Below are 15,287 nucleotides of genomic sequence, written 5' to 3'. Positions count from 1 at the left end.
ACTGTTACAAAGTGCTGACACTGGAGACTCCTTCCATAAATGTTAAATAAATAAACATCTCCTTACAGAAAACTTCACCATGTCAGCGATTACACACGTAATTTTAACTCGTTTATGAGGATTGTCTGCCGTAAAAGTCCCTGACAAAGCGCTGTTGCTATAGAAACGAGAAGCATCTCTATATTAATCTGTATTAAAGTGTCAAATGCTAGCATTTCTGCTGAACTTCTTTTCCATCCATCCGTACCTGAGGAACGTGTCCAGGTCTAGCTCTTCTCCAAGCCCCAGAGATTCCTCCTGCCTCTTCTCTCTCTCCTCCACCAGAGCTTTCTTCTTACTCAGAGCTCCTGCCAGCCAGTCGTCCTCGTTCTCTTCCTCCTTCTTTTTAAGCTCTGATTTGGCTGCAGTGGTTGTGGAAGTTTCTGGAGAGTCAGGTACGGGCTCCTCGGTGGGTTTCAAGGTCCCTCTGGATTGTTTTCCTCCTACATGTGATGGAGAAGGAAGAGGTTTTAGTTTCTCAGAAGCTCCCGTGGCCTCCTTCTTCTCTCTCTTTGGCTCCTCCTCCTTTTCCACTTCATCATCTTCCTGCTTCAGCCCCAGCCAGTCTGAAGCAGGACGGCCAGGTCGTGTGGAGGTCACGGTGGAGGTCACGGTGGACGTTGTGGAGGATTTGGGCTTGCGTTCTGGAGAAGGAGAGCTGATGTCCTCAGTAGAGAATCTAAGTGAGAGTAAGGAGCAGTGATTGATTTCAACTGTTGAAACAGCAGGCCAGCATTTTCACCGTATTACCCAAGTCAGATCCTGTTATATGATCACAGCTGGTGATGAATCAAAGCAATAAAGGAAGTCATGTGTGTTTGTGTGTGTTTTCTCACCGTACGGAGTGTCTGCGAGAGGTACGTCCCTCCGGAGTCGAGCCCAGTGTGGGCTGGTAAGAGCCAAACGTTAAGTCTTCATCTCCAAACACAGAATCTACAGCACCACATTCCAGCCGTAACAAACACAACACAGTCATTAGTGACTACCACGACATGATGTTTTGTGATATTTAGACATACATGTGTGTATCTGTCTTTCTGAAACTGTGACACAGAGGCCACGCCTCCTTCACTGAGACTGTGACACAGAGGCCACGCCTCCTTCACTGAGACTGTGACACAGAGGCCACGCCTCCTTCACGGAGACTGTGACACAGAGGCCACACCTCCTTCACGGAGACTGTGACACAGAGGCCACACCTCCTTCACGGAGACTGACAGACAGAGAGACAATAGTAGTGAACGATGTTTCGTTACCTTTGCCAGCCGAGCTCTTCTGTGGCTGTCTCTCTGCAGGTGTTGTGTCTTTTTTCTCGCCGGTCACGGGTCTCTCCAGCAGGCGAGGAGACGTTCCGATCCCCAAAATCTCATCCAGTCTGGTGCGTGGTCTCTGAGGAGCATCACTGCACAGCAAACCAAATAATAATAATAATAATAATAATAATAATAATAATAATAATGGCAAATCACAGGTCAGCCTATCGCCATACACACCTCCATGAAAAACCCACTGATTTATTTAATCATCACTTTATGATCTGAATACATTTCTACAGTACAGGAAACAAAGGAAATAAACAGCAAGACTTGTGCATGATTTAATAGATATGATATGATATAAAAGTCCAATCCTACGTCTCTATTTTGGGGATGAGTCCACTTCCTCTTCCTTTTGGGGTGTCATTGAACCCCAGTGCGTCCATCAGGTCGTCTTCGTCATCGTCGAAGGTCAACTCGTTGCGTTTCTTAGGCGCAGGTGCAGGAGTGGCTATAATACAAGGTATTATACAAGGTATTTTATAATACAAAATATTTTATAGCACAAAAGATCACTGTTGAATACAAAAATGTTCATGAAACCCCTGAGATGAAACCATTATATGCTGGTCCAGCTGAGAAGAACCTACTCTGGAGCAGGAAATAAAAAGGTTTCACACAAAAAGTACAGATTCGGCCCTGGTTCTTTCCGTCTAAACACCTGTGTTTCCTGAGTTCCTGAACAACTTCCTGCAGTGAGGAATGCTGTACAGGAACTCATTCAGGAACTTTTCAAAATATTGTTCTGACCTTGTTCCTCTTTCTTCTGTACAGCCGGGGAGGATGATTGCTGCTTTCCTGCTTTCGGCCGTTCCTCATCCAGGTCGTTCAGCAGGTCATCCAGAGGATCATCCAGGTCATCTGATATAGACAAAGGAAGACCAACGGCTGAGTAAAGATCCATACCGATTAAACAAAACGCAGAAAAACAAGACTGGACTAAGATTCTCAAATTACTCTGCTGTTTATTCTCAGACAATTGGATTTGGATGTAATTAGCATGTATCCAACTTCTTAAACTGAAATCAGAATAATAAAGGTCTGTTCTTTTTCGTCAGAGAAACAAGCAGCAAAATCAACATTTTTTTTTCCTAAACATAACCCAAGATTTTTTTTGTGCTGATACCTTGTTTGGCAGCTGGTGACTCATCATCATCACCATCATCATCGTCTGCAGTAATGCAGCATTAATGAACAAAGAAAATAAACCAATCACATTAATGTAAATCGGACACATGTTAATAGAAATACTCGCACAGAGACGTCTGGTTAAAGCGAAATCAGTTTAACCAAAACTTCGTACATTATTATTATTATACAGCGCCGTTGAATTCTGAATTCTGATTGGTCAGTAGGTGTTGATTAATTTTCCATAACAGCAGCTCTGACAGTAGCGCAGGTTTATATTAACGTCAGTGTCAAGGCTTTGTAACAGTCAGAGGTAAAGCTGTAACTTTAAGTTTTCCGACATCTTCAGGACAGAGGAGTTTATGCTCTGCAGGTTCTCTGTAACAAGTCTGGATTTTTTTTGTCTTATTTACTTCAAGAAACAAAAAAAGAGAGGCTGGTGAGGGAATGACTGTTTATAGCTGCTACGTTATGGTAACAGTTTATGGTAAACACTGTAAACACTGTAAATCAGAAGTAAAGCTCACCCATGAAGCTGAATTTCCTGTAGCTCCTCACTGCAGCAGCGGGAGCAGAGCTGGGCTTCCTCTCGTCCACTCCTGCTGCTTCTGTGTGGACACAAACACTGACATGCTGAGGGAGAGATACTGTATACACACACACACACACACACACACAGATGGACAAAGGGAAATAAAATGTCTTGTGTGCAGCAGGTGTTGAGTTTAATTTTAACTCACGATTAGTTTTGTTCTTGTCTCCTGGTTTAGATGTTTCAGTTCTGGAGGTTCTGCTCTGTGTCGGGGCTGAACTCGGCTTCCTCTTCGAGCCAAACAAGTCAGCGTCCATATCATCCATGTCCTGTGATGGTGCCACACACACACACACACATACACACACACATACACAACACACACACCCCATGTAATGTAATATAATATAATGTAATGTAATATAATATAATATAATATAATATAATATAATATAATATAATATAATATAATATAATATAATATAATATAATATAATATAATATAACATAACATAATATAATATAATATAACATAATATAATATAATATAACCAGTTCATTTAACATGGCTGTGTGGAATGGTTAGTGTTTGGTTAAAAAAAGAAGCTTTCATTTTTGGGGTTTCTACTTTCACAGACTTTCTGAAACTTATCTATTAAAAATCAAACAGTCAGACACCTTCATACTCTCCAGCAAAGCCTTTGGATCTGCCTCGGACACATCGGTACCCTGTAAATGCAAAGAAATAAGTTAGTTCCTGTTCTCACTTATGTTACAGCAGCTTTCTCTCTCTCTCTCTTAAAGGTAAAAAACACACTTGTCAAGTTACCAAGAATCCACAAAGCATAAACTTCTCTGTCCTGAAGATGTTGGAAAACTTAGTTAGAGCTTTACCTCTTACTGTTACAAAGCTCTGACACTGGAGACTCCTTCCATAAATGTTAATGTTAATAAACATTTCCTTACAGAAAACTTCATAATATCAAAGATTACACATGTTTTTAATCCAAAAATGATAACATATTAGAACGAGTGCATTAATATAATCCTGTGATTTGCAGCTGCACTACTATCAGAGCTGCTGCTATAGAAAATTAATCAACACATTCTGACCAATCAGGATCCAGATTACAAAACAAAGACTTGTACTAGCACCCCGTCTCACCTCGTCGTCTTTCTCCACCTCCTCCGCCAGTTTACTGAAGAAATCATCGTCTAGCAGGTTCCTGAGTGGTTTCAACATAAAACACTGGTGAATATCCACTTTACGATTTATCATTCAGCTCCACAGCTCTGTCTCTCAGAGTGAGCGCTCACCTCTTGCCGCTTTGTGTTCGTAAGACACCCGCTGGTCTGCCGAGTCCTCCAGACGGAGACCTGGCCTTCTTCGGGAGATCTGAGAGGTTACAGTGGTGAAAGAAACACTTCATCAGGTCATATCAGTGCTATTTTACACAAGCATTTATTTATAAAGTAACACTATATAGCGCAGTGATGTCTCGTAGCTCGAGTGCAAAACTAAACTTCAGACATCAGTGCCATCAGATACTAACAGGATGACTATTTAAATCTGAATGTACACAATAATAATACTAATAATAATAAACTTTATTTTATATAGCGCTTTTAAATTAGCATCTCAAAGCGCTTTATATAAATTAAGATACACTGAAATACAAATTAAAACGATACAATAACATAAAATACAAACAGAGATAAAATACAAAGATAGAAATAAGAATCAATCATTCTTAACAGAGCCAGTATAAATAACAGCAAATTAATCACATGGAAAAGCTACCCCAAAAAAGTAGGTTTTAAGAGAAGATTTAAAAACACTAAGAGATGCTGCACTCCTAATCTCAGAGGGCAGGGAATTCCACAGTTTTGGAGCCAATGAAGAGAAAGCCCTATCACCCATAGTTCTAAGACGAGTTGATAGAACAGTTAAAAGACCAGCTTCGGAAGAGCGGAGATCACGTGCTGGTATGTACGGGATTAACAGCTCAGACAAATATCGAGGAGCCAAAAACCAGTACAGTCACGTACCATCAGCATCGTCTCCCAGCAGATCTCCCAGCACATCATCGATCGAGCCTGTAAACGCAAACACCACACTCACGCATCTGAGAAAACGTACTGGACGACAACTCATCTCACGTGTGTAAACCACTCACCCCTCAGGCCTTTCTTCTGTTTGGACGTCTGACATGTGAAAAGAGAAAACAAAGAGTTTCAGATTAAACCTGTAACTCTGACGGTAGTGCAGCTGCAAATCACAGGTTTATATTAATGCGCTCGTTCTAATACTTTAGCGTTTCTATAGTAACGGCTCATTCACAGGGACTCGTACAGTGTCTAATCGTTGATATGTTGAAGGTTTCTGTAAGGAGACATTTAACATTTATGGAAGGAGTCTCCATAAAGCTGTAACTTTAAGTTTTCTGACATCTTCAGGAGGGAAAAGTTTACACTTTCCGGTGTCTCAGGAATATGACAAGCTGTGGTTTTATTTTTGTCTTATTAATTTCAAGACAGAGAAAAAAAGAGAGACAAGCGAAGAACTGTTTATAGCTGCTATAACGTAAGCGAGAACAGGAACTAACTTGTTTCACGAACGTTCCACAGCATTAAATATAACTATACATAGAGGAAATGTATGAAGTGTGATCTTTAATAAATTGAAATTATAATTGTTGGGAGTTTGCTGTGGTATAAGAGGAATAAATCACTTCGGAATGTGCCGTTATTGGAAAATCATGAACTAGTGGGTGGTAACAGTGACTCCGCTTCATCACTCCACCCTGTCGTTTATTGTCGTTATTACAGAGTGTGTTATTTTATTAATTCATTAATTAGAGTAAATTAATTAAGCAAATTATTGTATATTGTGTGAACTGTGCTCTGTGTTGGTGACTACGACACCAAGACAAATGTCTTGTACTTGGCGAATACTCTGCATACTGCACATTTAACACTTAACATCCATTTTTTTGCACATTCCTGTACAAATATTTCTTATTATTTCATATTTATTTCTGGTTTTTAATTTAGTTATTTAAATGCACAGTCAAAAGAGGAGTAGGCCAGGTTTTCATTTCAAATTATATACTGTATATAAATGTGTAAGTGACAAGTAAAATCTTGAATCTTGAATGTAAAAGATTTGTGTACATACTACACAAGTGCTGAAAGTGAAGGAAAACTGAAAGAATGATTGATGTTTAAAAAAAAACATGCAGATGCAAAGAAAGAAAGAAGTAGGGGGTTGAGAGGAAGAGTGAAATAAACTCAAGAAAAAAGTTGAAAGATTTTATATTTGGTTTTATTTCTATTTTATAGGGTTTTGTTCTTAAATTCATAAATACACAAATAAACACAAGATCTCAGAAATCAGGAGAAAATCTAAGTTTAGGTCACAAAAATGTACCACACACCGGTGCAAGGTCTCCAAAATAGTTTTTATTCCCTGACTACAATCTTGAGTTTATTGTAAAACTGGCTTTTATTTCTTTATTTTTATTGTCTTTAATGCTAGCCAAGTTAACCAACCCTGCTACTGAAATGGCGTATGATCAGCACTAGATAATCATGCATGCATTTACACAGGTAAGGAAATCTACTGCAGAAATTACACTCACTCACCATGATGCACACAGAGGAAGAGATAAACCCGGATAAATCAGAGCAGGGTTAGAACCTCATGCTAGTCAGCTACAGCAGGGCGTCCGCGTCGCCATTGGTAACCGCAGCTCACTGTCTTACTTTACAAACACATTCTCCATTTCTGTCACTTTATCTTCCATTAAAACTAACGACAGTAAAACAAACAAATTCCCAAACAACCCATATCTCCTGTTATTATCTATTTATTAATTTATTTATTTATTCAAATACAAAAATAACCAGTTTGTCCTCTGCAGGTTTGAATTCCCGTAGCTGCTCCGGCTGCCGCGCCTGCTTCCTGTGACGCACTTCCTGTTCGCGTCACTGCATTCTGGGTAATGTAGTGCTTCGTTAAAAAGGTGAGCTTGGAATATTTATAAATCAGAAGTCCAAATTTTATAGTGCTTGATAATGTTTATTGGGTTTAATTTTTTAAAAAGCATTATTATCATTAAACGTTCATTTAAAACCAAATAAGAATAAATACAGAAATAAGATTTAAGTGTGTCTTGACCACCAGGTGGCAATCAGTGTCTAGCTTATTTACTGTTTTCCAAAATGTGTATTAGAAATTCTCCTCATGGTCTGATTTGGGATGTTGTTTGATTATTAGAATAGGATTAGATCTAAATGGGATATGATTTAAAAAGTTTTAGGCTAAGCAGGCACCCAAAGATTTCATCCACAATCTTTAACCAGAGACTAAGACTTATAGATAATTAAAGGTTCACTCCACCACCAGGGTGTCAGCCATTACTGAAAGTTACGGCTTCAATAATCAGAATCAATGTCACACCATATTGTCTTAATGTATTACTCCCCACTATTGCTCACTTCATGGTCTTTTCCATCGTAGAGAGGGTGCCAATACATTATGCAGAGCAACAGATGCGTGATTTTACACTTAGTGTTTAGAGAAGTTTTGGTTTCAGAAGAATCCTTTATAAGTCCTTTTTAAGATTAATTCATTTGTCCATTCCGCATGTTGTAAAAGGACCACAGGAAGCACCCACATGGGAGAACTCTGGGATCTGACCACAGTGATTACGGCGAAACAACTGCTCCATCTATCACAGCGTGGTGGTTTACATCACCATGAGGTCCCACATGAGAGGCGTGCTGGGATTCATCAGCTCATGTTGGATCACATTAAATTCATCACGTCTGGATTCTGAAAGACCCGTTTCCTCTAAGAGGCAAAAAATCTGCAGCGATGAGATGTCCTTTCATTATCTCCCGAGACGTTGAGATTAATCACACAATGAAAAAGAAATAAGAATAACACTAGTTTATAAGTACCTTGCATAAGTTTTCTTCCCCCTGGATCAATATTTGGCAGGATGACCGCTGGCTGATGCTCCTCAGGCGTATGTCTCTCTCAGCTTTGTACACTGGGATCCTGATATTTTTGTCCACAGATTTTCAATCAGATTGAGATCTGGGCTTTGACTGGGCCATTGTAACACATTCAGGTTCTTGGTTTTGAACACTGCAGTGTAGGTTTGGTACTGTACGGAATGCTGGAGTGTATGGAATGCTGAAATGTACGGAATGCTGGAGTATTCAGGATGCTGAACTGTATGGGATATTGAAATGTACGGAAGACTGAAAGGTATGGAATACTGAACTGCATGGAATACTGATAAGTATGGAATACTGGAATGTATGGAACACTGAAGAGTGTATAGAATACTGAAATGTACGGAATACTGAAGTGTATGGAATACTGAAGTGTATAGAATACAGAAATGTACATAATACTGCAGTGTACGGGATACTGAAATATTGGATAATGGAATATTGAAATGTGTGGAATACTGAAGTGTACAGAATGCTGGCTTTAAGATACAGTACACCCCCCAAGGATGAGTCTATATCTCTTGAAATGCTAAATTTCAGTAGGGTTCATGGTAATGACAGAAGGACATAAGCATTCTAGAGAGTTTAATAAGAAGTGCAGAATGATTCACCAAGAAAATAAAAAAACATAAATTTATAATGAGAGTATCAACAACAGAAGATATCTGCAATGTTTTTTCAGTATATACTTCTATACAGGTGTCTATAGCAGGGAGAGAAACGTATGCATACACTCTGAAACATGCATTTTGATTTCATGGGTAATTTAACCATTCAGAACTTCACACACCACCTGGTGGGGTGAATTCCTTTGAATTTGTAATGGAGAGATGCTATTGATAAGGTGGAGATCACATTCTGGGGATTAGACCTTTCTTGGAAAAGTCTTGTGTATGTGAATGTAAGTCACGAACGATTGTATATCAAGCAGCAGAGCAGATGGTTTGGATAAGAGCAGGTTCGGATTTCATCCTGTTCTCCTCCAGCTGTGTTTGCCTCTTTGTCCAGCGGCACTCCCATGGGATTGGGAAAAAGCTGCAGAAATAACAACCATGGGAAGTCTGCCGTAAAAAACATCTGAGCTGATTAAAGCCATGTGAGGACACCAGGTGTCACAGATCCTCGGTCTGAGTGAGGAGAAGAGAATCTAAAACTTCCTGTTAGGGCAAGTTATAGTCATGTCAGTGAATTTATAATACCTTATATATTAGTCTCAAAATCAAGGTTCTGCTGTTGCTTTTTGTTCTTTACAATTGGTGGTTTAGATGCAGAAGACAAGGTTTAGCAAAACTCATTTAGATAAGGTTTAGCCTCACTCATTCACTCACTCTCAGTAACTGTTTCATCCTGGTCAGGGTGGTGGTGGATCCTGAGTGTATCCTGGGAACACAGCCTGGATGGGAGACCAGTCCATTGCAGGGCATCAAACAAACACTGCAAAAGTAAAATAAACAGCTTAGGTTGAGAGATGGAACAACACACAGTTAACACCATTGGTGTCTTCCAATCCAATACTGCACATTTCCTTTCAACTTCGTACTATTTGCTTGTGGTGCGGTATCAATTAATATTGCACTCCAAGCACACTGGTCATTACTACATTTCTATTGTGTTTTATATTATTTTTATATTCATATATGTGTGCATATGTATATATATATATATATATATATATATATATATATATATATATATATATATATATATATATATATATCTGTACATGATGACTATAGTTTAAGAATCAGATGTCTGATTTGTTTGATTAGGAATCTGATTTCCTATTTATGCATTTCGACAAAAAAAAATGGAAAAAACAGCTTTTACAGAAGTCCAAATATAGTCACGGATCTAACAAAGCTCACAACATCATATGTTTAAAAGTGATTAGCGATTTTTGTTCTAAAAACGTCATGGTGTTAGTGAAAGAACATGGAATTGTTTTATGTACATTTACATAGACATTTACTTGTTGGGTAGAAACCTTTATCTAACGTAGCTAACAAATAAGACAAATAAGTCCATGATGAGACACACACTAGATAAAAACACTGAACTCTTTCTTTAACCTGCCTGCACAGATCGAGCCACATCATTGAATGTCTTCATTTCCCCCGGTGTCTCTTTCACTGCTGGTCTTCGGGGTCTCGTTCTCTCCATGAGAGTCAGTCTGCCTGGGTTTGGACCAAGAGACACATGCAAGAGAGCTGAAGGAACACTCAGGGTGCAAGAACTGTTAATGTTGGAGCATGGTGAATGGTGAAGGTTTCTGTTAAGAGAAGTTTATGTAACACTTATGGAAAGAGTCTCCAGTTTCAGTGCTTTCAGAGGTAAAGCTATAACTTCAATTTTCCAACATCTTCAGGACAGAGGACAAGAGAAAAAGAGAGGCTTGTGAGGGAACGACTGTTTATAGCTACCATAACGTAAGTGAGAACAGGAGCTAACTTTGTTTATAAATGTAACTATAACAGGATCAAATGTATGACATATTGTTTTTTAATAAATAAAAAAATTGCAACTTGCTGTGCTTTAAGAGGAATACAACACTTTTGAGGAAGGGATTTCCTTGTTCATACTGCTCTCGGTCAATAAAAGCCCACAGATTATGGACTGTTTATATTATTTTTAATTCCAAATTATGGAATTATGCAGACAACAAACAATTTCACAACAAACTAAACAAAACAGTGGAAGTGTAGAACAGTTCATGGTAGTAGATGGACTCATGTGAATCTCAGCTGTTGTATCTCCAGAAACACGAAACTGTTTACCAGGAAAATTCCCTGGAAATTATTTTTCCATGAGACACTCTTTACAACTGCTAATTATTTGCTTGATGCAGATGGGTAAACTATAAACAATAAAATCTTTAGTAGTAAAATAAAATAAATATTTAATTGGTTTAATTTACACTATGATTTATGGGGCTAACTCCTCCATCTGCACAGGAAAACAGATGGAACTTAGCAAGATAGCAAGGAGCTGAGAGATGAGCTGTATTTAAAGCGTGTTTGTGTCGGTGTTGTTGTGGTCGTACTGGTGTATTAGATGGTGAGACCTCATTAGAATAAGAGGATGGATTAGTCTGAATTCAGTTACAACTCAGAGAGCTGTAGACCCTTTAAAACTCCAGAGCAGATCAACTGTCTCTTGTAATAAGTAATACGTTAGCAAAACTAAAAAAAAAAAACAAATTATGACAAGCAGTCGTTTAAAATTTAATAAAATGAAATGTCAAACATTTTAGGGCTGCTTACACATGTACTGTATATTGTATATTTCAAGTTTATATACTCCTATTAATCAATTTAATTAAGTAAGTAAACAGGTTTTAGTACTTTAACTAAATATGTCAAAGCTTAATGTGTATCAATAAACCATAAATTTGATGTAATCAAATATTTAAAGTAATCACAACTCAAAAACAAACACTTACCTGGAGTCTTTGGCAGCCCACAGAACGCTCCATACATTTTTTAATGAAATTTGGCACAGTGATTAGAAGGCAATCTCAGCTACCTACAAAGCAGTTTTGGTGTCGACCACTCAAGCACTTTAGCACCAGCAGGGAAGGTTTGGACATACATTTCCAATAACTCAGCAACATCATGTCATAGAAATGCAATTCCACTTTCCTCTGATTCTTTGGGTCATGCTGAGTTCAAGGGATATCATGATATGAATTTCTGCCATATTGGATTTTCTGCCAACTTGGGAGGGATAGTGAGAACAGAAAGTGAGGCAATATCTCAGCAATGGTTTATTTGGAGATAAATTTGGAGATAAATTTATTATATCTCCTTGGGAATAAGCGCTGATGGTCTTCTTCCATTGCTAAAGGGCAGAGCCGGAAAGTGCTTGGCCCCTTAATCACTGCTTGCTGCTATAATAATAATAATAATAATTATTATTATTGTTATTGCTATTATTATTATTAGTAGTAGTAGTAGTAGTAGTAGCAGTATTATTATTGTTATTATTATTATTATTATTATTATTATTATTATAAGAGAAAGTGGAGGAAGAATTGAACTCACAGTTGGGCTCTGTTGCAGAAGCATCGGTACAGCAGCAACCCCAGCGAGATCAGGACCATTGTTGTGGTGCACATGGCTGAATTCGGCCCAGGGAACTCCAATCAGTGCACACACACACACACACACACACACACACAAGCTTAGCAGTTCCAGAGAGTGACACACACACAAGGACAGAGAGTTGGACACAGATATGTAGTGTCCAGTTTGTTTTTCCTTCTTCCTTGTTTTTCCTTCTTCCTGTAAATGTCTCTCAGCCTCTCTGTCTCTCTTCACTCCAGATCTAGCGTGTGATTGAGATTAGCTCAAAGGATTAGAGATGATCAGAATTAGGTAGAAATGAGTCAGCCAGGAGCATGCTGGGTAATTACAAAAGAACTGTTGTTGATGTCACACACATATGTATTCAATCTAGGCATTAAGACATGAGTATTCACATGATAATAAATGCATTAATAAATATTTAATTTTAATCCAGAATTAAACATTTAATTTCACTTCATCTTCAGTAGCCACTTTATCCCGTCCATTTACACACTTGTTCACAACAAGGTGCAGTTTAGGATCATCTATCCACCTATGGCAGGGGTTCCCAAACCAGAGATCTTTTTTGTTTTATTCATTTTTGTTTTATACAAATGTCACTCTAACTATGATGGTGAGTTTGTGTGCTAATATTTTGAAGTGTTCTGGAGGTCATAGTCAAAGAAGCCATATTGAAATGAAATGATTATCCTGCACTAGTGTAGGAGTTCAGCAATAAAAATTGGACAAATTGGTTCCACTGGAACTAGAGGAAAATACTACAGTCTTACAATCTATAGCGAATGTACAAAGGTTGCCAGATCTGCAGTTTTCCCGTGTAATTGTGCTACTTTCAACTTTTTTGTCTCCAGGTTGGGGATTGGACATTTGGCATGCATAAGATTAATTACAATAATGTTCTGAAAACCAAATAGAGCAGTTGTTAATATAGATAGTGAAAGTGTGTTTTGTTACAGCTGAAATGGTGTATCAGTAGAAAACTTTCTGCTAATGTAAAATAGCACACTGGACTGAAGACATATAATTGTCCATTTATTTTGTGAAAATGTAAAAATCTTGTTCTGTAGAAATTGAATAGGAGACCAATCACTGGCGGTGAGCACAGTAAACACTGTAATAAATGCTGTAATGGAACAGGCAAAGCAAACTGTTGTAGATTTTGTCACTTATAACCTGCACCATGTGTTTACTTCTCTGTGCTTCTTCTGTCATGTTTGTGGTTTTGTCAAACTGCTAACACTTGGTCTGGACACACTTGAGTATACGCACACACACACACACACACATACACAAACACACACAGATGTGACTCGTTTTCAGGGGAAACCTGTTCCACTGTCATTTTTCGTTACACGGAAATACATGGAAATACTCATTTTCAGGGGAAACCTGTTCCACTGTCATTTTTCGTTACACGGAAATACATGGAAATACTCATTTTCAGGGGAAACCTGTTCCACTGTCATTTTTCGTTACACGGAAATACATGGAAATACTCATTTTCAGGGGAAACCCGTTCCACTGTCATTTTTCATTACACGGAAATACAATGATGTTATTGGGGTTGCGCGCAGAAAAGAGATTTATGAGGTGACATTTCAATTATTATTTAAGTGGCACCTTAAGGGAAATGTACACAGTGTTTCCCTTACAGTAAATGTAGTCGATAAGCTGAGACATGTTTCAGACATCGGTCTGCTTGTTAGTATCTCTATCAACCTCTCACATTACTGAGGAGAGAAATATAGTTCAGTGAAATCTGTAAAAGAAATAAAACATTCTTACAAATGGCAAATTTTATTAAAGGAATAGTTCTAAATATAAAATGTACACGATGTCCCCCTTTACCTTTAAATTCAATTCAATTTTATTTGTATAGCGCTTTTAACAATGTGACAAAGCAGCTTTACAGAATAAATAAATTCAGGATATACATTTTAAATGTATGAATTTATCCCTAATGAGCAAGCCAGAGGCGACGGTGGTGAGGAAAAACTCCTTGAGACAATATGAGGAAGAAACCTCGAGAGGAACCAGACCCAAAAGGGAACCCATCCTCATCTGGGTGACACCACATAGTGTAATTATAAATAATTCCCTTCTAAATGTCCCCATGGTCAAAGAAACACAGCAAAAGTGCCCTCTAGGCTGCCCCTATTCTAGAGAAAACAGTTTAAATCTAGGGTGTCCTTACAGTGGAGAAACCATGATGAAGTGACATAATGGCTACAAATCCATACTAATCCATTGTGGTGGTGTACAGAGGCAAAATTACAGAAATTGTGTCACTGTTCAAATACTTATGGACTCGATGAAAAAAAAATGTGATGTAATGCCCTGTATGGTGCTGCTACATGGAAGAAAATGTGATGAAGTGCCCTCTAGGGTGCCCTTCCAGTTAAAAAAAATGCAGATGCAGTGCTCTGTAGGCTCCTCTACATGCAAGAAAATTACACATATATATATATATATATATATATATATATATATATATATATATATATATATATATATAAACATTAGGCATCAAATATGTCTCGGCTAATTGACATTTAGGGAAACAATGTGTAAATTTGAGTAAAATCTTCCTGTTTCTCATTTCTAAGTGCCTTTCTCTGTGGTGGTAGACTCGATCCCACAATCCCCACTCTATCCCTCTATCCCACAATTCTTCTGTGTCAGCAGGAAGTGGTGGTTTGTTAGCATTGTGCATACATGCTTAATGTGTACACATTAACTGAAGACAATTGAGCTTTTTACCTCCTGCACTTTGTTCTCGCTTGTTGGAGAAGTTGTTTCAGAACCGAATGGTGGAATCCACTTCTCAGAAAAGTGAGAGCTCAGAAACTTGTCCAGGCCACACCACTGCCTGGAATTTAGCATCCGTATCTTACCATAAAATGTACTGAACTTTAGTCTGACCCGAGGAGTCACCATTAGAGTGTCACGCTGGTTTATGATTAATTGCTCAGTCAGAGAGAAAAAAAGAAAAGAAAGTAAGAGAGAGGGGAGTGAGATATGATATGAGATAGCATGTTATATGGCAGGCTGCTGACATTTATCAGAGAAGTGATTGTATATATATGAACAGAACCACATGTGGACAGCTGATCTGAAATAATACTAGCACATTAAATAAATAAATAAATAAATAAATAAATC

General features: G+C 38.1%; 1 protein-coding gene and 1 long non-coding RNA gene across 3 annotated transcripts in view; both read right to left on the bottom strand.

The window, feature by feature from the left end:
* LOC113534673 (fas-binding factor 1 homolog) overlaps positions 1–6,988 on the bottom strand; it is a 13,464-nt gene extending 6,476 nt beyond the window's left edge. The window contains exons 1-14 of one of the 2 annotated variants that reach the window (XM_053231548.1): positions 6,661–6,988; positions 5,193–5,220; positions 5,065–5,112; positions 4,333–4,411; positions 4,181–4,241; positions 3,694–3,744; positions 3,224–3,344; positions 3,011–3,091; positions 2,482–2,526; positions 2,106–2,216; positions 1,674–1,806; positions 1,296–1,441; positions 876–972; positions 248–718 (exon numbers count right to left, since the gene is read on the bottom strand). In XM_053231548.1, coding sequence (XP_053087523.1) covers positions 248–718; positions 876–972; positions 1,296–1,441; positions 1,674–1,806; positions 2,106–2,216; positions 2,482–2,526; positions 3,011–3,091; positions 3,224–3,344; positions 3,694–3,744; positions 4,181–4,241; positions 4,333–4,411; positions 5,065–5,112; positions 5,193–5,220; positions 6,661–6,663 — 1,475 coding nt within the window. In that variant the 5' untranslated portion in view covers positions 6,664–6,988. The remainder of the gene's footprint in view (positions 1–247; positions 719–875; positions 973–1,295; positions 1,442–1,673; positions 1,807–2,105; positions 2,217–2,481; positions 2,527–3,010; positions 3,092–3,223; positions 3,345–3,693; positions 3,745–4,180; positions 4,242–4,332; positions 4,412–5,064; positions 5,113–5,192; positions 5,221–6,660) is intronic. The other variant, XM_053231549.1, reaches the window with a different exon arrangement.
* A 3,131-nt stretch (positions 6,989–10,119) lies between these two features.
* On the bottom strand, positions 10,120–15,186 carry LOC128317688 (uncharacterized). The gene is made up of 3 exons (XR_008301238.1): positions 14,886–15,186; positions 12,081–12,175; positions 10,120–10,214 (listed from the first exon to the last, which is right to left on the bottom strand). It is a non-coding gene; the product is annotated as an uncharacterized LOC128317688 (long non-coding RNA).
* Positions 15,187–15,287: the final 101 nt, after the last annotated feature.

Source organism: Pangasianodon hypophthalmus, chromosome 29 (assembly GCF_027358585.1).
Source record: "Pangasianodon hypophthalmus isolate fPanHyp1 chromosome 29, fPanHyp1.pri, whole genome shotgun sequence".
NCBI lineage: Eukaryota > Metazoa > Chordata > Actinopteri > Siluriformes > Pangasiidae > Pangasianodon > Pangasianodon hypophthalmus.
This window is presented reverse-complemented; position numbering and strand designations above follow the sequence as displayed.